The sequence below is a fragment of the Convolutriloba macropyga genome, chromosome 14, assembly GCF_964194025.1.
Source record: "Convolutriloba macropyga chromosome 14, txConMacr16.3, whole genome shotgun sequence".
NCBI lineage: Eukaryota > Metazoa > Xenacoelomorpha > Acoela > Convolutidae > Convolutriloba > Convolutriloba macropyga.
This window is the reverse complement of record NC_134481.1, coordinates 22,678,585-22,705,567: the sequence shown is the minus strand read 5'-3', so window position 1 is coordinate 22,705,567 and position 26,983 is coordinate 22,678,585. Positions and strand designations below refer to the sequence as shown.

The 26,983-nt window shown below is 33.5% G+C and overlaps 2 protein-coding genes across 3 annotated transcripts in view; both read right to left on the bottom strand.

Annotated features, from left to right (window-relative positions):
* The window catches only part of LOC142352972 (ubiquitin domain-containing protein UBFD1-like), an 86,558-nt gene that overhangs the window by 59,098 nt on the left and 477 nt on the right, over positions 1-26,983 (bottom strand). The gene's annotated exons all lie outside the window — the stretch shown is intronic.
* The window catches only part of LOC142352970 (uncharacterized), a 33,980-nt gene continuing 22,364 nt past the window's right edge, over positions 15,368-26,983 (bottom strand). The window contains exons 3-4 of the mRNA XM_075405133.1: positions 22,286-22,494; positions 15,368-16,881 (exon numbers count right to left, since the gene is read on the bottom strand). Of these exons, the coding sequence (XP_075261248.1) occupies positions 15,754-16,881; positions 22,286-22,494 (1,337 nt within the window). The 3' untranslated portion in view covers positions 15,368-15,753. The remainder of the gene's footprint in view (positions 16,882-22,285; positions 22,495-26,983) is intronic.

Below are 26,983 nucleotides of genomic sequence, written 5' to 3'. Positions count from 1 at the left end.
AAACAAAAGTAACAGAAGACTTGATTAAAGAAACACAAATAATAGATCCAGTACTTCATAAAGTCAAAATGTGGAAAAAAAATAACAATAAACCACATTCAGTAACAATGGACATACGCGGAAATAAAGGACTATTCGCGTATTACAGAAAGTTTAAATCAATTACGATTGACGAAAAAACTAACATAATGAAAATGATTATTCGAATAAAAAAACAAACAATACAAAGAATCTGTTTACCACTAACATTACTATTATGTGTTTTTTACGAAAACCATTGCGTAGATACAGTTGGTCACACGGGACTTGAAAAAACAAAAAGAAACATAATGGAAAAATATTACTTCCCAAACTTAACAACTTGGATCAAGATACTGATCGCAGACTGCATACAATGTCAAACAAACAAAGTTTTCGCTAACACAAAAACAAAAAGTAAGCAAGAACAATTAGCACCTACAAAAACATACTTTAATGAAATGATTATGATAGAGACAAAAGGTCCAATACATCCTACATCTGAAGGAAATAATTTTATCTTTGTGATAGTAGACGCATTCTCACATTATGTAACAATAATGTGTGCGCCTCAGAACAATGCACACTATGCAGTTACAGCATTATTTGAACATTGGTTTATGAAATTCGGACTACCCGAAGAAATTCGTTCCGATAACGGATCGGAATATATAAATACAGAATTAACACACCTTTGTAATTACTTTGAAATCAAATTTAAACCAAGCACAACATATGCACCCTGGACAAACGGATTAGTGGAAGGAACTAATAGAATAATTGGACAATTTATCAGAACATTACTCAACGAAAAGTACCAAAACTGGTCTAGAAAAGCAAAATTCTTTCCGTATGCATATAATACGCAATACCAGACAAGATTAGGCATGTCACCTTATGAAGTTGTTTTCAACCAAAAACCAAGAAAACCAACAAAGATTAAACTTGGAACAACTACAGACGAGATAGGAAACTGTAACCCAACAAGAACAAGCGCATGCAAAACACAACCCGCACATACTCACTTAGATAAACAATTCAGTCACCCAAAAATAGCAAAACTACAAAACGGAACGTTCGCAAAATGGTTTCTTGACAAAGAAAAACATTATAATGACACATATCAAACCATAACAAAAATATTACGAAACAGAAAAAGGTTAACTGATGAATTAAATTCAAGGTTCAGAACAGCGAAACCACTTGATAAAAACACATTCGTCTTGATCACAAATCAACAACAGATTGACGGAGTATCAAAGAAACTATTACCTCTAAAAACAGGACCATATTTAATTGTTGATAAACCCACAGAAACAACATACATACTGAAGGACAATACTAATAAACACATCACAATACATAGAAATCATATTGTACCTTACTTTCCGAAAGAAAAACATATTAAATTGGAATTACAAAACTATTTATTAACAAATGAAATTCCAATATTAAAACAACCTAATACCAAAACCACATCCAAAAATTATGTACAATCTGATGAGGTCACACGATCTCACAGTTACAATCTTCGAAAGAAGAAAATAACAATTCCTAATCCTTAAATACGAATAACGTTTTACTATAAATAATAATAATAATAATAAATACTAATAATACTATCTACACTTGCACAATAACGTTTATTTCTATTTAACAGCTTTTCTCCTGAACAATTAACTAGCAGTGTAACGAACCAATTGGCAAAATACTCACTTCAAAAATCACATATTCATTAAGCTTATACGAATATTTGGCACAACTCTTTCAAACCGAAGTAATTATAAATTATTCATTTCAATAATTACACATTTGATCAGTGTTCAGTATTCCTATACTTACTGTTCGACATTCACATACTATGTCTAGTATGTTCGGTATTTATACAAGACACACTTCCCCCCGAACCCGAACCTTGTGTGTCATACCCCCCCAAATGATAAAGAGACATGACAAAAGAACCTATAAATTAAAACTAGAACAAACAAAATAAATAATAACACACGGAAAATATAAAAAGAATATTACTAAAAGGTGTTCTAATCCACCTAACCTCTAACCCATAGCATTAGGATCATGTACTCCAATCGTACCCAATAAAATTTACCATGCTTAATGGTAAGACGAATATTAAACAGATACACTACATACCTCTAACACCTTTTAGCAAGAATGACAACAATAACAACAAAAAGGGAACTAACATCTAAAGTTAAAAACAGTTGATAATTCGCTTATTCCTCACAAAACGTCCAAACCGAGGAGTCTGTATTAACTGACAGCAACGACCACTTTCATCACATGACACTTTCACTTCCATCGCATACAGTAAACAATATAAACAAATAACAAATAAAAATATCCATAACGGATCTACTAAAACAAATGGGTATTGATAGTAGCCCATGAAACCCCGACTAAAGATTAACACGGGTAAATTCTCATGTAAACAAGAAAACAAGTAACAACATGATTCAAATAACAAAGAGTCTATTTTATATGTTCACAAGCTTTGAACTGGAATAGACGTCATGAGATAGTTGATATTTACAATAAACAAAGAAACAAAACATAATAATAACAAAGAACCAAAGACCAAAGAAGAAGAGTGTTATAATAACATAAACACTCTCGGAATGAAATAGATACTTCGAAATTGTTAATAATTCTACTCACATATCCTATTTGAGGATTACAGAAAGGGAAAAGTATATTACAAATAACAGTGATGACTAACCACATAGGAAAACGATAAAAATAAGGAAACAGAACTAATTAAACTAACGACGTAAACACAATTAATCTACACCATGGCATAATGACCGTATAAACGAAGAACGGAAATTCAGAACAAATAAGTGTACGAAAGCAAATACGAATAACAGTCTGTAATGACTAGCATAACGTGCTATTGAGATAATATAGGGATCCGAATACATCGTTGCAAATACGTCTTCCATAACACAATAGGATATCTTCATCGCACATTCAACAACATCTAAAACACAAGAATATATGTTTCACTTCACATTCAATACAGATCTTTCATACATTTCATTAACATGATCAATGAAACCGCCAATTATCATTTATAAGTTTAGCCAACGTAACAAAACATTCGGCTAACAACACATTCGGCGAAATGAACATTTAACATATTTTGCAGTACACTTTGCAAAAACCGGAATATACGTCACACTAATATATGTCATTTAAAAAATACGGACGTCATATACCTCGTTAGTACATCTCATTAGTGAGAAAACGGACGTTATATATCTCATTAGTGAAAATACGGACATTATTATTCTAACAACTAAAATGTCACAGACATCATTAGTGAAGAGCTAAAATGTCACAGACATCATTAGTAAAGAAACGGACGTTATCTTTAGAAACCCAAACTAAAACTAAAACCAATTAAAGGGAAGAAAATACCAAATTGACACCATCAATTATGAACAAAGATATCTTAAACAACGAACGTTAGAGACAAACAGTCTCTATGCAGACGCAATTAGTAACAAAAACATACCAATCAACATTTTCACCTAACACAATGGTGATTAAACAAGACAGGTCTTACTAAGATCATTAGTAGATGAAATAGACATTTCAACTACGTCAATACTTTGTTTATGTCAATAATTGAAATCTGCAGAGTTGCACCATCTGCAGAGTTGCACCATCAAAGGCATACAACAGACATACCATATAGCTAATTAGAACAAAAGGTACCAAGCTAATTGGTAAGAACTGGCACCACGAACCATCCCGCTAACGCCACCAACCATCACTAACTAACCATCCTAATGATAGGGAGGACACTTCAAAACAAAAGAAATAGCATAATTGGCAGAGAAACAACAGACTAAGCTTATTGATACCATATAATTGGCACCAAGAAAGAATTAACATACCATGATGAAAGCATACCATCTAACCATCAAACAAATGTCAATATACAAATTACAAGGAAAACAAAATCCCGAGAACAAAGAGTATCGTAACAATCAGAAGAGTAACCAATTCATCAAACGAGGAAACTAACACCATAATTGGACCCAGTAATTATTGAAATTGACAACTTAAAATCCAAAAAATGAAAAACGGAAGATATGAAAATGTCACCAACATTATAGAGAGCCTTCGAAAAGAAAGTAAAAATCACAATTCTGATTTTGCCTCGTACAAACCACAACCGTTAAACTTGTTCAAAAATCTGAAAAAATTTGCGAAAAAACTCAGCTAAGCTGAAAATTCTAAACTCCACAAATACAAAATTTAGTCTTAAGACTAAAAATATCCTATCTCAAAAAGAAATTCATATATTTCAATATATCTAATACCTAAACAAATTTTGCATCAATTCATAACCTCTTCCATAACTTTTCTCATATTTGTCATAACTCTTTCATTTATCCTTTTCATTCAACAATTCAACAACACCAGGTAAGCTGAATCCTGTTAACTACGCATTAAACTATTTGAACTTCTTCTCTGAAAGATTAATCCATCACTACAATCACCACAGTGATGAAAAACCACCAATGATAAAAGTGTCAGAGTTTTTGCACTCTTTGGACAGAAAACAGTTTTGTATAAAAATCCAAGTCCAAAGAGAAAACTTTGCAAAATTAGATTACTCATTTGGAAACCACATTCATTTTGATAACGATAGTATAAGAACAACAATTTGTAAATTCTCCGATAAAGATTGTTTATTTATTCTTGAAGGAAAAACAGAAAGCGGACAAGAAGCAAAACTATTTTGGGGAGAAAAACATTTTGAATTACTAAAACACATAACCATTTGTAACGAAACAATCACAGAGTATAACTTACTGAAACAACAGATCCAAACAGATCGATGTATTGACCTTAACAAACTAAAAACAGTTTTTATAGTTGTATGTAAAAAAAACGCTATTAGCCATTTCGTTGACATAATCTCCTTGACGATAAAATCAAAGAGTAAAACTTTAACAAATATATTGTAACACATACTTTAGATATTGTAACTGTATCATACTTTAGGATATGATACCAGTAATCGTAATAGTAATCTACAGATAAATACTGTATAATAATATCTGTAGTGCGGCACAGTTGAGTGTCAGTTACAATTGAGCAAATAACTGTTACTCTTCAGTGCAGCATTACACCTCACATTTACATAATTAATAACAAAGTTACACATTTTACTTACCAGTTTCAAAAATCGATTTCAACGAATCCTTAATTACAATCTACTTTATACTATCTAAAGTAATATTCTTCCTAACAATACTCCTAGTACCTTGCATTGTAATAATATCGACATATTTAGCTATTGTAACAATAAGCGAAGTTATACGCAACCGCCGAGTCGTATATGCAAGCCCACCAGTACAATAACCCGATGCACGAAACCCACACCGATATTTACCACATATGTAAAACAAACATAGATATTGTCGAATTAGAAATATTTAAATTTATAAAAATTGCAATTATAATATACTTCTTCGTACGTATGTGCTTAGGACTAATAGAATATTTTGTAAACCCATAACAATTGATCCCAACCCAGACAGTGAAGAATCGATATATCATACATTACATACACAAAAGTTCTACATCCAAATTGGATTTCCCAACACATCACCATTACATGGTAACATTGTCATATATCAACTAAACATTAGACTAACAACTAACGAAATTTGGATTACAAACCTAGGAGCTCAAACACACCAACCAGAACAAGAATTAATACCAGTAGTTATACTAGCCCCACCGTACATACAACATCCACCACCCGGACCAGGTTCTGGAGCCTGAAGTTATCTAAAAACAGCAAAAATTGCTTCATCAAATAATAATAACAATAGTAACAATCACCCAGAAAGACCACATCATAACGAAGTAACAGACTTAACAAATATACCCACATCACCAGAAATAGAAGAAACAAACCCCGAAAACGAAAACCCATATACAGTAAGACGAGTAAGAACAGATACACGACATCTACTAAGAGGCAGACGTAGAGCATCACTATCATTTCCTACACAAGACTCTACATTAGTATCATACGGATCAACTGATATAGAATCAAACATAATAAGACCTATAGGAGCAGAACAATCAGAACCACCAAGTCGAACCGGAACACCAACCGGAACACCAACCCGAACACCAACACTACATAATTTTAATATCAGTTCACCTAGCGATCATTCAAGTGTTAATACTATTCCAACACCTACATCATCTGAATTAAGAGCAAATCCATTTCTACCACCTACATTTCAACAAAGACAAGATTTCAATTTCGTACAAAACAATTTTCGTGTACAACCGGTACACTCACCACATAGTTCAGTTTGGTCAGCAACGTCACCGCAAAATACGATAAGTACGAACACTACACCAAATAGATCACAACAATCTTCCTCCTCGAACACCTCAGTCAGCGTACCACGAGTAGAAGTAACAAACTCTCTACAACCACCACGAAATACAATACTCTCACCAGCATCATTTATACCCGAATTAAGATTAGCATCAAGTCACCCCGGTAGAACTAGAGCAACACCAGTACTAAATCCAAACCCTCCTACTTTAAGTAGAACTAATGATCATACATATCTTTTTCCATTAGATCATAAGACCTGGAATCCACCTCCACCATTATACGGACCAACTAATCTTGGAGATACTCTCACAAATTGGTCAAGAAGTAGACTTACAAATACCTTAAACCTAACACATCGCCAACGAAATTCAGCACTTGAAGTTCTAGCAACACCATCTCTAGAACTAAAATTTAATACTACAATAAAATACGACACCATATTTAACCATCCATTTCACGCTACCACACCATCTATTGTAACAACAACGACACCAGCACCGTTTATTTGTATCGACTTTGTTTATAAGTTTGACAGATATACAAAACAAACTTTAGGATTTGCAACATTCTATAATCCCCACTCAGGACTATCATACACATGCCGCTTCAATTAAAATCAATAATACTAATATTATTACTAATAACATTATTTATCTATATGAAAATAGACACAGAAATAAGATCAAAATATAAAATAAAACAAAATATCAGAGAACAAATTAAAGAACACATACAAGAACGTATGGAAAAACATATAGAGAATTTCCAAAAGAAAAACAAAAGAAAAACAAATAACATAAATGTAACCGACCAAGATAACTTTAACAAGTTAATGGATCATGTATCTAATAACAAAACAAAATTTGAAACCGAAATATACAAATTACCATCAAAGTATACATCATCAGACTTACAAGAATTCAAGAATAGTACAGATTACGAACAAATGTGGGAAATAGCCATGGATAAATGGACACGAAATTGGAATTTTTGCAGAGAACAATTAACAGACAGTATTTTGGAAAAATTCCAACTAAATAATAAAAGAAACAAACGACAGACAAAAGAAGATTACGTTGAATTGAAGGGACAAAACATTAATGGATCAGCAGTAGGACCTCAAGACATTTTTATCGAACACTACGACTGTGACGCAGAAGAAATAACAAACGTAAAATACTACGAACTAAACAAAATCAGCACATGTAAATTTAAACCATTAGACTTAGAAATGACAAAAACAGAAGTTCAATTATTATCAAAAGCACAAGCTGTAGAGATTAAAGCATATGCTGTTACAGGAACGATCAAAGAAAAAGTAGAATGGTGTTCACAACACACTCATTACATTAGAGCAAACAGACCGAGCTATTACGTATCAGATGCACGAAGAACGAAAATCTTGGACCCAGACGAAGTTCGTAACGAACTCGCCAGAATTAACGTCCTTAAAAATACAAAATACAAGCCAACAAGGCATAACATATCATTCAATTACTTATCAAACCCACCATTACAAAAAAGACTAGAAAACGTACAAGGAAATATACAATTCAATGTAGACACTCCTATGGTACCACCATATGGAAGATTAGTATATGATTATACAAACCCAATGTGGGTACCAAATGAAATCAAAAATGCACAATCGAACTGCCTATCAGGCGTCAAAAAACAAAATAGAATTGACATTTTAGATTGGACTCTAGAGATAAAAGAAGTCTCATTAATACTAAACCTTGATACAAAAGAGATATCATATATGGGAACAAAACTACCATGTGATCTCCACAAGGGAGAATGTTTACCAACACCCTTTACAAAAGCAACAATCATTTGGGAACCCCAAACACATTGCCAACTATTCGAACTTATTCGGTTTGACGCATATATGGTTAAGTATCAGGAACGATATTGGATAGAAACAAACGCGGAATGGTCATCAGTACAAAAACCAGATGTACACCAAAAAGTAAAAATTAATGATACATCCTCAATCGCAACAAGATTTGAAATCTACCCATTAGTTGAACGAGAATGTGGATCACCACAACCGTTACATAAAACAGAATACGATGATATCTATATAATATACGAATATGGTTTTGATATGCATACAGGACTTAAAGTAACAAGAAAAGAAGACAAATTTGAAGAAGAAAAATTTATAAAAATAAAACCACAACAAATTATGTCAAATGCATACACAAGATATGAAGACGAAGAACATCAAAATTATTATTATGGTTTTGTAAACGAGAACACACATCTACAAATGAAAATGGACCTCTATATGAGTAATATATATTCACGCATTAGTCTACAGGCAATAGAATTCTATTCACAGATATGCGAACATACTCGCAATATTCGACAATTAACACTAACACAAGTACAAAAGAATACACCACTATTAGGATACATCTTTACAGGAGATAGATCCATATTTGTGAAACAAGAAGGAGTCAATGTGATGAAAATGTACAAATGTGCAAAGAAATCATCACCACTATACGTACCACAAACACGTGAATGTTACGACAAAATACCAATACTATACAAAAATAGAGTACAATACGTACATCAACTAACACGACAAACATACCTTTGGGCGAAAACAGTCCCATGTTCACATAGTAATTTCGATCAACTGATCTCAATAGACACAGAAGGAACAGTAAGATACAGATTGACACCATATCCAATAAAAGTAGAAACAATATTAGAAACAATATCACCGGAAGAAATAGTACTTGATAATATGTTCAGCAAAGCAAGCCTCATTGAAAGTGGAATATTTAGCAAAGAGCAATTAATACAAGAACGAAAAAGAGATTTACTCCACGAATATATGAGAGATCGCGAAAAACCGCTTCAAGAAGCACAATCTGCTAATGCACAAAAACTACTCGAATTAGAACAATTAGGATTATTACAAACATACAAAAATTATGAACATTCACTTAAATGGTTAAAAGACTTGAACATAAATGGATATAACTTTCAGATTGATCAACCAAGTATAAACTGGAAGGAAATTTTCGACGCAGCATGCCTGAAAGGTCAGATATTATCTACCTTTGGTTGGCCATGATACATACTGGAAAAGATGGCTATCATCTATGCGATGATGAGCATGATATTATTTGTAACAAACCTAATTATAAAATTCTACAACGCTTTTGCAAAACATAAAGCGATTGGGAAACAAGCAAGTATAACAAAAATATTATTAACAGGAATTTTTGGAATATTCTCACAAACACTAACCCAACTAGTTGCACAAATACAGGAAGATGATTACGACAATAATAATGACAATAATAATGATGATAACAATTCACATTATAGTAAAGGACATAATAATTCACGAATACATATTCAACATTTCAGAAGACATTCAACAGAAATACCAACATTAACTCGTAGAGATAAAACGACAGAAAATTATATGGATACGAACTATAAACACTATAACACTACTATCCGCAGGACAGAACATGGTTTACAACTACGTACATTGGAGTCACCAACAAAGAAACAAGCACCACCACTACCAGAAAGAAAACATAAAACAGAAATATTAACGACAATAGACGAAAGTAAAACCCAACCACTACCGCCAATACCACCACAACTCATAACACCACCTCCAGCATACCAACGTTTGAGTAGTCTACCACCAATACCAATACCTGTACCAATCCCAAGCGCACCTACTATAGAACAATCGCACGCGATTAAACCGTATTCATATGAAACACAAACAACTCAACAAACACCATATGAAATCCCCCAACCATCAAATAATCAAAATAATCAACATAAACTCATACCAACTTCAAGACTTCTAGAGATACAGAATCCACCACCTATAGATTTCAATCAATTAAAATTAGCAAACAACAAAATACAAAACCGTAGCTATAGCTTAGACATCCTCAAAAACGATCAGCCGCATACGAATGAGGTTACATACTACGATACTCATTCAGCGGATACATACGAAATTTAAACCAAACAATACTTTTCAGTAACAACTAACAACACTTATGCCATTACTTAGCCAAATTTTTCTACCTTCTATAAATAACGAACAAAATCTAAGGATCAAAACAGATAACAGCCTAACTACAAAATATATATCAATACGGAAACAAAATATTAAACAAACTGTTTGTAACAAACTTTTTGTAACATAAATATTAATAAACAATAAACATAATCTAGATTAGACTAACCATGTTTGAGTTTTAGCATTCAACGATGGCATCGAACATGGATTACGAATCACCATACAAATCAGACTCGCCATTCTCGTACGAAGTAGAGGACGGAGAACTAAGCTGTGAATCAGGCAGATCCAGCCCCGGAACAATTCGGGACTGTGCGTCTGAATGTGGAACACAGACTGAAAGTAACATGATAACAGATAACGAGAAAGTCACCACATTTAGAGTCGAACTGGAAAACAACCAGGAACACGTACAGACACCACAGGAGATAGCACGGAAAATAAACAACAAATTTGGTAATAGACGAAATCTTCAATCCTTTGATACCAGTAATAATAGTATTAGTAACATATCAGAACAAAGAACAAACATAGCTGTACATAGTTACCAGAACACAAGACCAAGACAAAACTATGACCAAAATACTAGCAACACATATATGTCACCACCTCTACCAAATTACACCCCGCCAGTACGACCACCACCAACATCAGACAATTACCCACCACAAAGCAACGTTAGACAACGTTTATTTACAAGACAAACAGTTCCAAATACTAACAATCTACGATTTCCATATGCGGTGACACCCCGCTCAAATAACAGAAAGTCTTTCTTCCACCAGTCGACAAATGAACAAACTCCGACCGAAACGGTAATGGAGACGGTCTGGTTTCAAGATAAAGACCCGAAAACACTAAGTAATCCACACGGAGTAAATTATAATCCACTTTTATCGTACAGAAATTGGTCGGAAATGCCTTTTGATTCACGATCATATAATTTCTTCATCGCACCATTACATACACTGAAAGACCGTGTATCAGAATTTTTTCCACCACTTCCGTCGGAAAATACAAACACTGTAAAAAGGAGCACGAAAAATATGGGCAGAGATAAAATACATCAATCTCTGTACCCCAAACTTAAGCAATTTTACAGTCTTACGGAACGCTTCCTCTATGATTACGATTATGAGTTCCGTTTACCAAAAACTTGTAATTTTGATTTCCTAGTGGCAAAAGCCTCTCAGGACCTTTCGGCGTATAGCGCATTCACACAGCAACATCAGATTTTTCAATTAAGCTTCAACCTACTCCACCCTACGCCAAAAGATGTACAAAGTAACAACTACAGAGTACATGAGACAAAGTTGATACATAACTTAATATATTATACATTCTTACGAGACAAACAATATACAGCTTCTAAAAGTTTCATACACATCAATGATCAATTGACTTCCCCGTACTTTTTAAACTACAGCTACAGAATAAAATGGAGCTATACAATAGGGACGTTGAGAAACTTCGATCCCATTAAAAATTATTACGTATTTCAATCCAAAGACGAACCAGAGCGACCGCTCATGGTTCCCTTAGAAGCACTCGAACCGTGCGAAGAATATCACGTTTACCATCTGACAGGGAGCGTGACCAATAAGGCGATCACGAATCGTTTAACCTTCAATAACGAAAGAAAGATACCACAGACAGAAAAAGAGATTTGTAACGCACTACAAGCATCGATAACGGAAACTCCTTTACAAGACGTAATTAACTTACTTGGATACTATCTTTCCAAAGACGAATATTTCCTGAAGGAATACAACCATTATTGTGAAAGGGGTAACTATCCAAAACAAACAGAGAAACTGTAACAACAAAAGGAAAGTAACAAGTAACAATTCCCGGACTCAATAGGTAATAGACTTCAATCTCCATCTATAACAGACTTTAATATTGATTGTTTGTAACTCCTTGCATATGTTTGTTAATCTTTATTATCCCAAATCTATTTCCCAAAATATTCAATCCATATTGTAGATCACTGAATTTGAATCATAATCTTTCAATTATAATACCATTAACCAAATTTATTTCTATCACTAGATATTAATCAGTTTGAAATAAACAGTATAAAACCAAAAATATGTTTTTACTTATACAAAACCTAACCTACTTTTTAAAACTGTACATGTAAATATGCAAAGATTTCTCCATAGTTAGTTATATGCAATGCGAACAGGTAATTTTGTAAATAAAGCAAATAGGCAAATAAAATGAAAAGAAAAAACAGAACTAACAAAACACATGAATAATATGCATAACATTTGAATAAATGACTCATAAGCCATGTTAACAATACTGTAAATAACACAATACAAAAGGACATGACATTTTTTCATAAAACAGATTATAACATATGGAATACCTTAATACAATTTACAATCTAACCATACAAAAGGTACATTACAAATTTATTAGTTATAACAAACTCTAAATTTAAAATAGAGTAACTTATACGAAACAGTCAGGTTAAAAACAAAAGAAAACAGAATTTTCACTCAAATCGAAATTTTCACATGCAAGTTTGTAAAAGTGACAAAACAAAATACATGAAATATATGTAACTCAAGCAGCTGCTGTACGACGTTAGCTATAGTAACAACTAACAATCCAATATCATTGTAACAATTCACATAGAATACAGTACTCAGATCTCGGGAAATGTTGATCCTTAGATCGTAAGCGCGCAGACAGAGACGTTAAATTAATTCATGAAGTTGAAGAAATAACTGTTAATTGGGATTAGGAAATTGTCATTCGTGTGCATACCCATTGCAAACTACTATAAGCGAAATCTGTAACCCTTTAAAAAATTCATAAGATACTAGCAGCTAAATGAAAAAATATGGCAAAGTGATAAGCAGAATGTTCACAATCTTACAGATACGGAAAATGTTTCCTCAGTAACAACTCACAAATGGGCAATCGTAGAAGTATGACAAAACAATTGTAAGAACTAATACCATTAGAATAACTCATGACTTCAAACAGGGGCATTAATTAATACATGTTCAACTTCTATAACAAAATTACCAATCAGCATGGCCGACAAATCACATGTCACTGAAAACAAAAACGCTATTAGCCATTTCGTTGACATAATCTCCTTTATGTCACAAACCATAGTTTGTTAACTAACAATTAACACAAAAACATATAACATACATCTTTAAGTTTTCTTTCCAACCGGAAGGGATACTACGTATATCTAGAACATGTAGTGAATCTAAAAACGATTCTTAACATCTAACAGCTAACAGAAACAAACCAAGCAAACCAGGTAAGTCAGGTAAGTCGACGCCGGACATCAGGACACCTACAACATCAACGACGGGCCTACCCAGAAGGATCTCCGCCCACTGGATAGTGTGGTGGTGGAATAGATACTTTTGTGGTTGTTGATGTTCACTCCTTGCTCTTTGGGTGACCGATGTTTCGGAATCGACCTACAGACGAGCCGATCTTCAAGCAACACAACCAAAAAAGAAAGAAAATCCTTCAGAGAGACTATAGAGAAATTAATAAACTATATTCTACTATATTCGATTGGAAGACTTTCAAAACAACTGTAAACCCCGGAAAGATGGAGTCAGGCATGACTTCCAAAAAGGAATATTTAATATTTGAAAGACTTTATTCAGAAAGACTGAAATACTCTTTCCTGATTGGATAAAAATGATATATTATTTTATCCTCCTTTCCCTTTATGTGTTTACCCATCTACCCTCTCTCAGCAGAAGAGAAAGTAATTTAGTCAGTACCAGTCACCATCCTGATTTAATAATAGAGTATATTTCTCTCTCTCTACTCCGCTCTTGTTTTGTATTGAGATAAACGTTAGACCGTAGCATTGGGGCCCGTGCACCGTCTACTGAAGCTCAGATAGAAGAGTAACAGACTAGAGGAATAGAACTTTAGTTAGTCAGGTAAGCCTTAAGATTGACTAGTATTCTTGAGACAACCATAAGACAGTTCAGGAAGTACCCTAACAAAGGTAAGCTCTAGAACACGTCTTAACATATACACTCACACACACGCACGCACAGACATACACACACACGCTTGCTCGCATATTCAAAAATACATAAACACACACACCCGACACACATGCACACACACACGCTTGCACACAAATTCAAAAACACATGCACACACACACACACACCCAACACACATGCACACACACGCTTGCACACAAGTTCAAAAACATATACACACACAGCCAACACATACACAAATTGAAAATCACATACACACAAATCCATTACATACATGCACACACACGCACGCACAGGCATACACACACACCAAACACATACACAATCAAAAACACATTTACACACACACACGCTTGCACACAATTTCGAAAACACATACATACACACCCAACACATACATGCACGTATACACACACGCACACATACAAATTCAGACACACACACTCTCTCTCTCACACACACACATGCAAGCACGCACACACATACACACAAATTCAAAAACAAACGCACACACACACAACACAAACACACACGCACATGGTGAAATCATGGTTCAATTTGTGTTCTAGTTCATCAAGTATAACCAGTAAAGTCAGATGAAACTTTGGCGGCAATTCGAACTGAAGTTTCGAGTTCGAACACGTATTGTTACATAAAGAAGCCGAATAGCAAGATTCTGGAACTTTCCATTAATAGTTGACATCACTGCAGAACACATGAGGTACCGTTGAGAACAAAAACTTCTCTGATGACATCTGAAAAGTGACATCTGAAAAGATGACAAACTGAAACGATCAATTTTGATTGTTTCAGTTTCTGGCTCTTACTTGTCCGATGTCTTGGAGAAAATTATTTAGAATTCTAGAGAAATTTTAGCAAAATTTTAATTTCAAGCCCGTTGACAGCAGAAATTAAGCATGACATTCAATTCAATTAATTTACAAATTAATTTGACTCAACACATTCAACATCAGCAAATCTAAACAAATAAAAAGCGCATCAGAATTATCGTTATCAGTCAAATCATCCAAACATTGAGGGAATAATTATGGAACTGTTTCCTTTTCCCTAGTTAATATGACCACTCATATTTGAAATTTTTACGCCGATACAATAATGTTGTTTCTTTCGGTTATCCTCCTTGAAACTCTACTTTAACAATTGATGATACACGAAAAATCCTCATCGTTTTGTTCACACAGGCTTATGAGAAAATATATTTTGTTCACGGGGAAAAGGAAACAGCTGCCACACTAAATCGACTTCTGACTTACAAGTCGCGGTATTTGAGTAGTTTTAGGACCAGCAGAATTATTATTAGTAGTAGTATTAGTAACATTACTATTAATCGGTTTATAACTCAGAGGCTTAAGATTGGATCTGGTTTGATTTGGTTTGCTGGGAATTCGTGACGCAATAACTGGAACTTTGGAATCGGCATAGGACGGAATTTTAGACTCCTGTTTTTGATCGGATTTTCCTGGTTCGTCATTTTTGGGTTTATCAGGAGTAATGATTTCAGTTGAGAGAGAAACATTTGCATGTCGCTTCAATTTTGGAGTTTCGGGACCCGAACCAGGAGCTCGAGGAATCCTAGAACCTTTCGGAGACTGTGACGTAATCGGCGACTGTGATGTAATTGTAGCCTGTGACGTAATCTTACTCTGTGCTGAAGTTGATAATGGTGTAATTTTTCGTTGTGACGTAACAGGAGATTGTGATGTAATAGTTGTAGTTGTCTGTGACGTAACAATTGTGCTCGGACTATCTGATGTTTGTTTCTTTTCTAAAGATGCATTCACGATTCCAGAAGAAATTGAAGTTGAAGTTTTAAGCTTCGGGATTTTGCTTTGCGGTTTTGGTTCTGTTTTGGTCGTTACTGGAGTTGAACAATTATCGCTCTGATCTCTGATTTCTGTGAAGGAAAAATCTCGAACAGTTTCTGTACGGCTTGTTTGATCGTGATCAAAACCGTTGATTTCTTGTTTAGTCTGAGCAACGTTTTCTTCTAGATTACTTTCAAAATTTTCTTTCTCGCGTGAGCTTTGATTTTTGTGAAAAGAAGAATTTTTGGAGTCATTTTTGTCGAATGTTGAGCTTCGATTTCTGTGATACGAATTGATACTGTCAACGAAATCTGATTCTGGATAAGGGTCGGGGTACTTTTTAGGGTCAGTTTTGCCCTGGTCTGAGACATTTGAGTCGTTGAGTTCTGGTTCATCGCTTGAGTCAGATAATTCAGAGAAGCTCTGTTCGTGTGCACTTTGTTCGGGAGGGGGGTTGCTGTTCAATTCGAATGAAGTCTGGAAATCGCTGGTTTGGTTGTCTTGGGAACTTTCGGATTGGGAGGTTACGTTCAGGACAGAGCTGGATGAGAGTTTCTAAATAGAGAAATTTGAGATTCAAAACTGATAGGATTTTTCACATCCTATTTATACGTATAATAGCGAACAACGAAAATGAAAAATTGAAATTTTCTAAGTAATTTATTATAATTAAAATTTTAATTAATGTAAGCACAATTTATTTGAGAGCATGTAAATATTCAACCATCGGGTAATCTTTTCTGAGTTTGAAATCTAAAAAAAATATGAACGGTTATATTACAAGCCTAACCATAGAAATATGATCGCAGCTCATGAAAATTTATATTGAACTTAATTATAAGCATCGGATTATAAACAACACAAAACCTAAGTTGACGGTTGTTTCAAATCTTCAACGGGGGGACTACTATTTTAGAAGCAATAATGAAATATTTAGTAAAACAACGCATTGAAATGCATACTGTTATGAGCGTTCATTATATACAATAACGTTTTTTTTTTAGATATTCCGTATTAAGAGTTGACCCAATACTAAATTCATTTTTTGGTAAGAAAGCGTTTCGTTTGAGCAAAAGTGATTTTGAAATGTGTGATCAAAAAAATCTGCAGCAAAATTTGGCCTTTTTCAACTTCAAAAATTATAGAATACCGAATCATTTATTGAAATTATTGCAGAAATTTTGAAATTTTAAAATCTTTTTAAAAACTATTTCTTTGAATCTTTGGAGAATACAGTAACGCTAAAAATCCGTCGCTTCAAAATTGACTAACAAAAACGTCTGTAACTTAATGGAATTTTCGCAATCACGAATGTTATTACCAAACTGCGGGCAATTGTTCTATTGGTCAGAAAGTATCACTTTAAAATCAATTTTTAACACGCACAGGTGAATATTCAATTCAATCAAGCACATTTGAATCAACAGTTAAATGGTTGCAATTAGTAGTACTAATTAATATTATTATGGTTTAATTCTGCGTGGGCGGGTGACTGACTGTGTGCGTGATTTGATTGGTTGATTGATTGATTTGTTGATCAGTGGAAGCTACTCACTTAGGTGTCAGTTAGGTTTCTAAAATGCACACAATTCTTCATTAATTATAATCATGATTACGTAACCATCAGTTGTATTACACGTATCATTGAATTAAAAGGTGCTCAACAGTGTGTCTATTAGTAAATTTTTAAACAACATATTTCACCATAAACGTGCAAGTTCCGAAATCAGAAAAGTGCAGGCTAAGCTTTATAGGTATCGTAATTAATTAGAACTTTTACCAAATCACGAATAGAACCGAAGCCGGATGAATCCAAAATAAAACGATGAAAATGTTTTCTGCAGCCATTGACAGTTCTATGCAAGTAATTATTACCTTATTGAAAATTTAGAAAGCATTGCTAAATGAAGAAAAGAAACCAATGGAACTAAAAATTGCAATAAGACTATTAAAAACAACGAGGATGATTGGTTTCAGCTGTTTCGCAAATGAAGTCTTCTAACCATCCAAATAAGCATTTTCAGGGCGCATGAGGAGAGAAGAGACGAGAGTAACGGTTATTAAGTTGAAAGAGCAGATCATAGAACTGAAAGAACTCTTAGTGCTTTTTCACACGTTAAACAATGAATAGAATAAAAAAATAACGATTTTCAGAAATTTTAATTCAGAATGAGAAGTTAAAACTTTTCGTCAAACTTTTGAAATAACTGCACGGAACATATTCTGCTTTAGCTTGACATTTTCAGGAGCTATTAACAAAAAATTTGCCTTTCAAGCCAAAAAACCCGAAAAACAAAAATGATTCAAAAATTCTAACTGACCAACAAAAAAGTGCCCGAGAACTAACCCAATTCCATAACACCCAATGTCATTATACCCAATGTAGTTTAGTATTTTCGTTCAATAATCTGAATACAAATTAGAAGTCGCCATTACACTTATCTTTAAACATACTTAATGGCCATTATCATGCCTGACCGGCCCGTGGGAATTGATATGAAACTATTACAACCGAACATGGGATTAAATTATCCGCTTGATTATGTTAAAACACGCGTAATAGTGACTGCTAATTTGTATTCGGATTATTGAATGAAAATACCGTAGTATATTGGTATAATGGCTTTGGCTAAATTGTCGTGTAAACCAAAAACAATCATTTGAGGTTCTTTATCTCCAATTAAAACAACAACATCAAAAAAATTTAAATTCAAATCAACGGTTATTTGGTTCACTGCTGCTAGAACGATAGAAACAAATTAGAATAGCTTAGGCCATTTCATAATGACAGTTATATTTCAGACGGTTGGAAAATACCTGGCGACCAAACTTAGTAAAAATAATAATTTCAATTTCTCACCAAAAACATAATATAAGAAGCTTCAAAACATAAAAGCTTGTGAAACATAAATTGCAAGGAGAAACAACTTAATTAAAACTTATGTTAGAATTTTTCAATAAATTAAATTAACAAGCTTTCTTGGCAATTTCATGGGATTAGTTTTGTGATATAATTATGTATATATCTATTGTAATATAAAAAAGGTCTAATTTATAGTCATATGTGTAAAAAAAAGTTAAAAGAGTGAAAATTACGAAAACTTCAAATCTAAATTTCTCGTCGAGAAATGAAAAAGCTGATGGTACAGGGAACTCTTAAAAGATTGATACAGGGGGTATTTCACGCAACCCAATTGCAATCGACGAGGCGATAAATAAAGAAAACCAAAGAAAAATTTCAGGATTCGTGCAGCTGACATCTTGATGCCAAAGGACAACCATATAGTCTTAAAGACTAAATTTGCAACTTACTTTGATGTTATTTAATGTTCAATCAGTTGCGAACAAAGACAACAGCGCTTTACATCTTTTTCATCTTGCTTACAGACCCCGTGTGTGACAAACTTGAGCAATATCTCTTTAAAAACCAACAAAACTGAACAACAACAATTAGATCTTTCCTAGAAAGTTTTAACAGAAAAACAGAAAAAAAACATATGGATATGAGCTGGGCAAAAAATATTTATATGGCTCGTAATAACGTTATACGTTTACAATTAAAAAATTCCAAATTTTACAAAGCTACTGAAGTCATTATTATAGCAAAAATACGTTAATCTTTTCATTCTGTGCTTTTGCAAAAACATGTTCCGACCCAGCTCAACTATATTCTTGACTTAATTGTCTACCAAATAACGAAGTGAGAGAAAACTTTCAAAAATTTATGTAATGTTTCAAAATAATTGGTACATCAATTTAACAAATCGCCTTCAACTCAGAACACTGGGAATGAAAAAAGCCTCATTAAAGGGATGATGACGATCAACGAGAAAAAAGGCGAGTCAAAAAGAAAATCAAATAAAAACAAGAGGAATTTATTACCACCAAAACTACATGTCTCTCTACTTTTTTAAAAAAACTTTTTTAAAAAAAAACAACATCAAAATAGTATCAAACAAAACCTATACTAAACAATTACCTTTTATTTCAACAGAAAAGTTATAGGACCCGTCTTTATTGAGAATGAGAATAATTATCAAGTAGACAAAAAAGATAAAGTTGAAAAACGTCTGAACTTTTAAAACAATTAAATTCTCAGTCGTGAAAACCATTAGCTATGAACAAAAATCAATAAATAGATTCATTTATATATCTATATGAAGGCAAAGAGACATGTCATTAAACAAAATGTCATAAGACTACTTAAATTTTGCAAAAAAAGGTCGAAGGCATTAAAATCATAATTTCTTCGATAAAAAACAATAGATATAATCAATTGCGGCGCGCTCTTTCAATGTAATTAATGCGATATGTGATTTGTCATTAATATAATAGCGTCACAAGACAGCAAAAAAGAACTCAAAATGGAACATGTACCAAAAATTTCAAAAGTTATGATAATTCGTAGCATCAAAGACAAAATGATTATTTAAAAGATAAAACCTCAAAAAGGACAAAATTAAAAATCACTTGGAAGAGGATATTCGACCTTTCCCTTTCCTGTAACTGGGAGTCAAGGTGCCGAAAAATAAATGAAGGTGGCAAAGCTAAAACACAAAATTAATTTCTTTGAACACTTTATTTTTCGAAAGTCATAACAACCACAAAATTTTCATTTAAAAAATACGGAGGAGATCAGCTTGTACCTGCGTAGGAAGCCAATTGGTCCTGTCATTGGTGAGACAGGACAAGTTTGACAATTTTGTAAAGTCAAAAGAGTGCAAAAAAATAGCGAAAACAGGCTACTTAAAATTTCACAATCAATTTTACGCAAACATTATTGAAACAAAAAAATCCATGAGCTTTTCAGTAAATCATAATTTGTGCTCATTTTGGTCTGTTGTAATTAACGTAAAAAAAGCCGAAAAATATTCTTAAAAAATATGGCGCCCATTTTAATAAAAAAAAATTGTATTGTGAAAATCCAACACTGAACCAACGCTAGTCCTGCTATTATTGCTCGTCCGCTGAAAACAAATAATTGTTCCAAATGTTAGCGAAATAGCACATTTGACAAAAAGTCAGTATATCAAAAACCAATGATGAAGTTTGAATGATGATCGAGTTATAATTGCGAAAACTCATCAGCTACTAACTGAAACCATTAGATGAATTCTCTATTAACCCCTTAGATAGCGAATCAGTTCGATTAATTAGGCTGCAAAAGAACAACAAATGCTGGCAAAGCTCAAGAATTCTTAAAAAAATTACAAAAACACTTTGTCGGAGCCATAAAAACCACAAGCTTTACTTAGAAAGCATAAAATTCATTCATTGGGCATCATATTAACATATATGGCATCTCTGATTAATTGGACGTCTACTTGAAAACAAATTTGTCTGCATTTGGGATGAAAAAAGGCAAAAAGATTTTAAAAAGGACAAATTCAAAATAAAATCCGAATCCCTTTTCATTGCAAAAGCAAACGATGCGAAAGCCCGCCAAATTTTTAGTCCCGGAACAATTTCTCAGGAATCGGAGATTAAAACTAGCCCTCAACCGAGTAAACAAAGTTCGTGTTAGCAGTTTTTTATCTGCACTACCAGCCAATTTGGACAAAGTGGGCTAAAGTAGCATATTTTGTGCCATTTTTCCAAAAAAATGACAAGCTGAATATTCCAAAATTTACCCGAAAGAGTCGGATCAAACATTCGCAACTCTATTTTTCTTGTAACACAAAGCCAATAAAACTATCCTTAATAATTTAATCATATTTGTCGAAGCAAAATTGATCAAAATTCCAGCAAAAATTACGAAAAACGATGACAAAACGGAAGTGAGGCTAACGTTCACAGCAATTTAAACCTCTGAAAAACGTCTTTAATTTGATATTCTACGCATGACAAGCTTTCTAATGATAACCACTCACAACTGTGCATGACGAATGAATATATCGATCGGCAAAAATTGACTGAAAAAAACCAAGTTGAACATTAAAGTGGCTCGGAACAAACATACCTCTGGACTGTCAGGAGTTGTGGGCGAGGATGGCGAAGGTGACCCAGTGGGGTCTAGCTCACTCCGTCTGGTTCTGGAAGGTGAACGAGGGGGGTGTCTGGATCGAGGGGCGACTGCCAGCTTAGACTTGGCAGCCGCGTGGTCCAACTTAGGCTCTGGGGTGCTGCTGGTCGGTGTGTCCAGGGCCACCACTTCATCTGGGTCCACGGCTGAAATAATAAGTGAGTAATCAATATTTAAGTGCTCCTCATACATGAAAAATTGAATCTTGTTCTGTTTTAGTAATCCCAAACTATGATGGGGGAGGGGTTGGTTCAAAACTGAGCTGGGCTTGGAGGATTTCCAAAACTTACTCTTTTACCCAAAAGATTATTCTTTTATCTAATAAATGTATGTAATGCAGGCGCTCCTCATTTTATTACTGCTTGCTCAACAAAGTTTTAAATTAAGTTTAAACAAAACAGTAAAACATTTTTAACTGCTCATATAATATAGTTAAAGATATATTGCCCATTCGATTTATATTGCCTCATGTCCCAGTGCTATTGGAAACTCATTAGCTGTTTTATTTTTCGCTCAATTTACCTCTATGGTAACGAACTTCGATTAACTTCGAGTGCCTGCCAAACAGTTTGAACTGACCTCCTCGTTATCTGTTGGAAAAGTTGGCTAAAAAACGGAATAAAAATGTTTTGTTTCGGAAAGGTATCATAAAGTTAAACATTGAATAGAACAAAAACGCGTCTAAGTTGACATTATTCTTCACAAACTTCACAAAACGGGTGATAAAAAGAAAAAAGCTCGATTTAAACAAACGTCAAAAAACTCATAAAATAGAGCACAGATTTGGCGTTAAAAATTTCTTAAGTACTTAATTTATATTCCCAAAGGCTTCCAAAACAGTCCCAAAGAGCAAATTATTCCCTGACAAAACAAGTCCCAGGCAAAATAATACAGTGAAAGCAGACAAAATAGGCCGAAAGAATTATCGTAAAATGAAAAAAATAATCTCTAAGCAATTAATAAGCAAAAACTATGAGTTGAGCTTGTAAATGCATTGTTTTTAATTGATATGAATTAAGATTAAGCCGGAAATTTGGTTCGAAATACATATTTTGGGAAGAACTGTGCTTTAATCAGCTTTTTATTTTTTTCAATTACATACATTCATATACATAACTCAAGGAGTTGGTTTGGTAATTGCTGTGCATATGTTTGATTTCATGAATAATTGGAACTATTTTGTAAGGGAGATTTTTACTCGGCATATTTTGCCATCCGGGGCTGTTTTTCTGGGACTGCTTCGTGATTTTGACTGAGACTGCTTCGGACCAAAAAATTTTGTAAATTGCATGTGTTGAGCTTAACCTAAAAGTTATGAAGAAACTGACAAAAGGAAACGAATAAAAACAGAAGTTCTTGGTCTAGAAGATCCTCAAACTCAAAAACGCGAAACATATTCTCCCAAATCTTTGATGCCGTCAAACCAAAGAACTAGATCAATTGTATTTTAACCAATCGTAACAACCACTACACTGTAGACTTCTGCATAGCAGAACAAAACGTTTAGAAAGCACTAAATTATATAAAAACCGATTATTAAAGATTTCTCACAAGTCTTAATCCTTTTTTATTAAAAAAAACTGGAAAAAAAGTCGACACCAAACAATGTTGACAAGTGTACAAGAATTGTGAATGTAATATCAATTAACTCAGTTAATTAAAAAAAATTTGGTCAATGATGACAACCAGGAGCATCCAGAATGATATAATTGATGAAAAAAATATTCTGTGCAAAAATACTGAACAAAACTTGTAATAATAATAATAACCAGAAGAACATATAAAAGTAGCTGGGGAAAATTATGAAAACACCGAGTTTTTATGAGAGTAAAACAGACGCTTGAGAAAAGCTAGAAATCACAATAGCATAAAACTCTTGTAATCTGTAAAAGAAGTAGTGAATAACAATGCAGAAGATTAGACAACTAATTTAAAAAAAACGATCCTGAAGCAGGTCTTGAAAAATTTATGATTTTTCTGCGAGGTTAGGGAGAAAATTGGGACAAACTTTTCTTTCATAAAAACCGCTAAATATGGAAAGCCGACAACAAAAAGCGTTTTTGGGTCATTTTCTAGGACGAGACAAAATAAAGAAGAGGGAGCAACACAATAATGCACATCAATGATGCTCAATTGGATTGGCGAATATTTCTTTCAATCAACATTTTGCGAGTCAACCAAACAACAGATAACAAATATCATAGCAGTTTTTTTCTCAATTAAGTTACTAAATTTTCTGACTAGCTTTGTATTTTAAGACTAGGTTGGAGAATTTTGTGACACCTACAACCTAACACAAGCCGTCTTGTTATACACACACCGTGGCACATTTTTAAAAAATTAGATTTTAAAATGATGGAGAGGGGTCGGTTCAAAAATGAGCTGGGCTTGCAGGATTCTCAAAACTTACTCTTTTACCCGAAAGGTCTTTTACCTAATCATTGTATGTAATGCAGGCGCTCCTCATTTTATTACTGCCAACTCAACAAAATTTAAAATTAAGTTTAAACAAAACAGTAAAACATTTTTAACTGCTCAGATAATATAGTTAAAGATATATTGCCCATTCAACTAATATTGCCTCATGCCCCAGTGCTATTGGAAACTCATTAGCTGTTTTATTTTTCGCTCAATTTACCTCTATGATAACGAACTTCGATTAACTTCGAGTGCCTGCCAAACAGTTTGAACTGACCTCCTCGTTATCTGTTGGAAAAGTTGGCTAAAAAACGGAATAAAAATGTTTTGTTTCGGAAAAGTATCATAAAGTTAAACATTGAATAGAACAAAAACGCGTCTAAGTTGACATTATTCTTCACAAACTTCACAAAACGGGTGATAAAAACAAAATAGCTCGATTTAAACAAACGTCAAAAAACTCATAAAATAGAGCACAGATTTGGCGTTAAAAATTTCTTAAGTACTTAATTTATATTCCCAAAAGCTTCCAAAACAGTCCCAAATAGCAAACTATTCCCTGACAAGTCCCAGGCAAAATTATACAGTGAAAGCAGACAAAATAGGCCGAAAGAATTATCGTAAAATGAAAAAAATAATCTCTAAGCAATTAATAAGCAAAATCTATGAGTTGAGCTTGTAAATGCATTGTTTTTATTTGATATGCATTAAGATTAAGACGGAAATTTGGCTCGAAATACATATTTTGGGAAGAACTGTGCTTTAATCAGCTTTTTATTTTTTTCAATTACATACATTCATATACATAACTCAAGAAGTTGGTTTGGTAATTGCTGTGCATATGTTTGATTTCATGAATAATTGGAACTATTTTGTCAGGGACGATTTTTCCTCGGCATATTTTGCCATCCGGGGCTGTTTTTCTGGGACTGCTTCGTAATTTTGACTGAGACTGCTTCGGACCAAAAAATTTTGTAATTTGCATGTGTTGAGCTTAACCTAAAAGTTATGAAGAAACTGACAAAAGGAAACGAATAAAAACAGACGTTCTTGGTCTAGAAGATCCTCAAACTCAAAAACGCGAAACATATTCTCCCAAATCTCTGACACCATCAAAACAAAAAAAACTAGATCAATTGTATTTTAACCAATCGTAACAACCACTACACTGTACACTTCTGCATAGCAGAACAAAGCGTTTAGACAGCACTAAATTATATAAAAACCGATTATTAAAGATTTCTCACAAGTCTTAATCCTTTTTTATTAAAAAGAACTGGAAAAAAAGTCGACACCAAACAATGTTGACAAGTGTACAAGAATTGTGAATGTAATATCAATTAACTCGGTTAATTAAAAAAAATTTGCTCAATGATGACAACCAGGAGCATCCAGAATGATATAATTGATGAAAACAATAATCTGTGCAAAAATACTGAACATAACTTGTAATAATAATAATAACCAGACGAACATATAAAAGTAGCTGGGGAAAATTATGAAAACACCGAGTTTTTATGAGAGTAAAACAGACGCTTGAGAAAAGCTAGAAATCACAATAGCATAAAACTCTTGTAATCTGTAAAAGAAGTAGTGAATAACAAGGCAGAAGATTAGGCAACTAATTAACTAAATAACCACTAAATATAGAAAGCCGACAACAAAAAGCGTTTTTGGGTCATTTTCTAGGACGAGACAAAATAAAGAAGAGGGAGCAACACAATAATGCACATCAATGATGCTCAATTGGATTGGCGAATATTTCTTTCAATCAACATTTTGCGAGTCAACCAAACAACAAATAACAAATATCATAACAGATTTTTTCTCAATTAAGTTACTAAATTTTCTGACTAGATTTATATTTTAAGACTAGGTTGGAGAATTCTGTGATACCTACAACCTAACACAAGCCGTCTTGTTATACACACACCGTGGCACATTTTTAAAAAATTAGATTTTCAAAATGATGGAGAGGGGTCGGTTCAAAAATGAGCTGGGCTTGCAGGATTCTCAAAACTTACTCTTTTACCCGATAGGTCTTTTACCTAATCATTGTATGTAATGCAGGCGCTCCTCATTTTATTACTGCTTGCTCAACAAAGTTTTAAATTAAGTTTAAACAAAACAGTAAAACATTTTTAACTGCTCATATAATATAGTTAAAGATATATTGCCCATTCGATTTATATTGCCTCATGTCCCAGTGTTATTGGA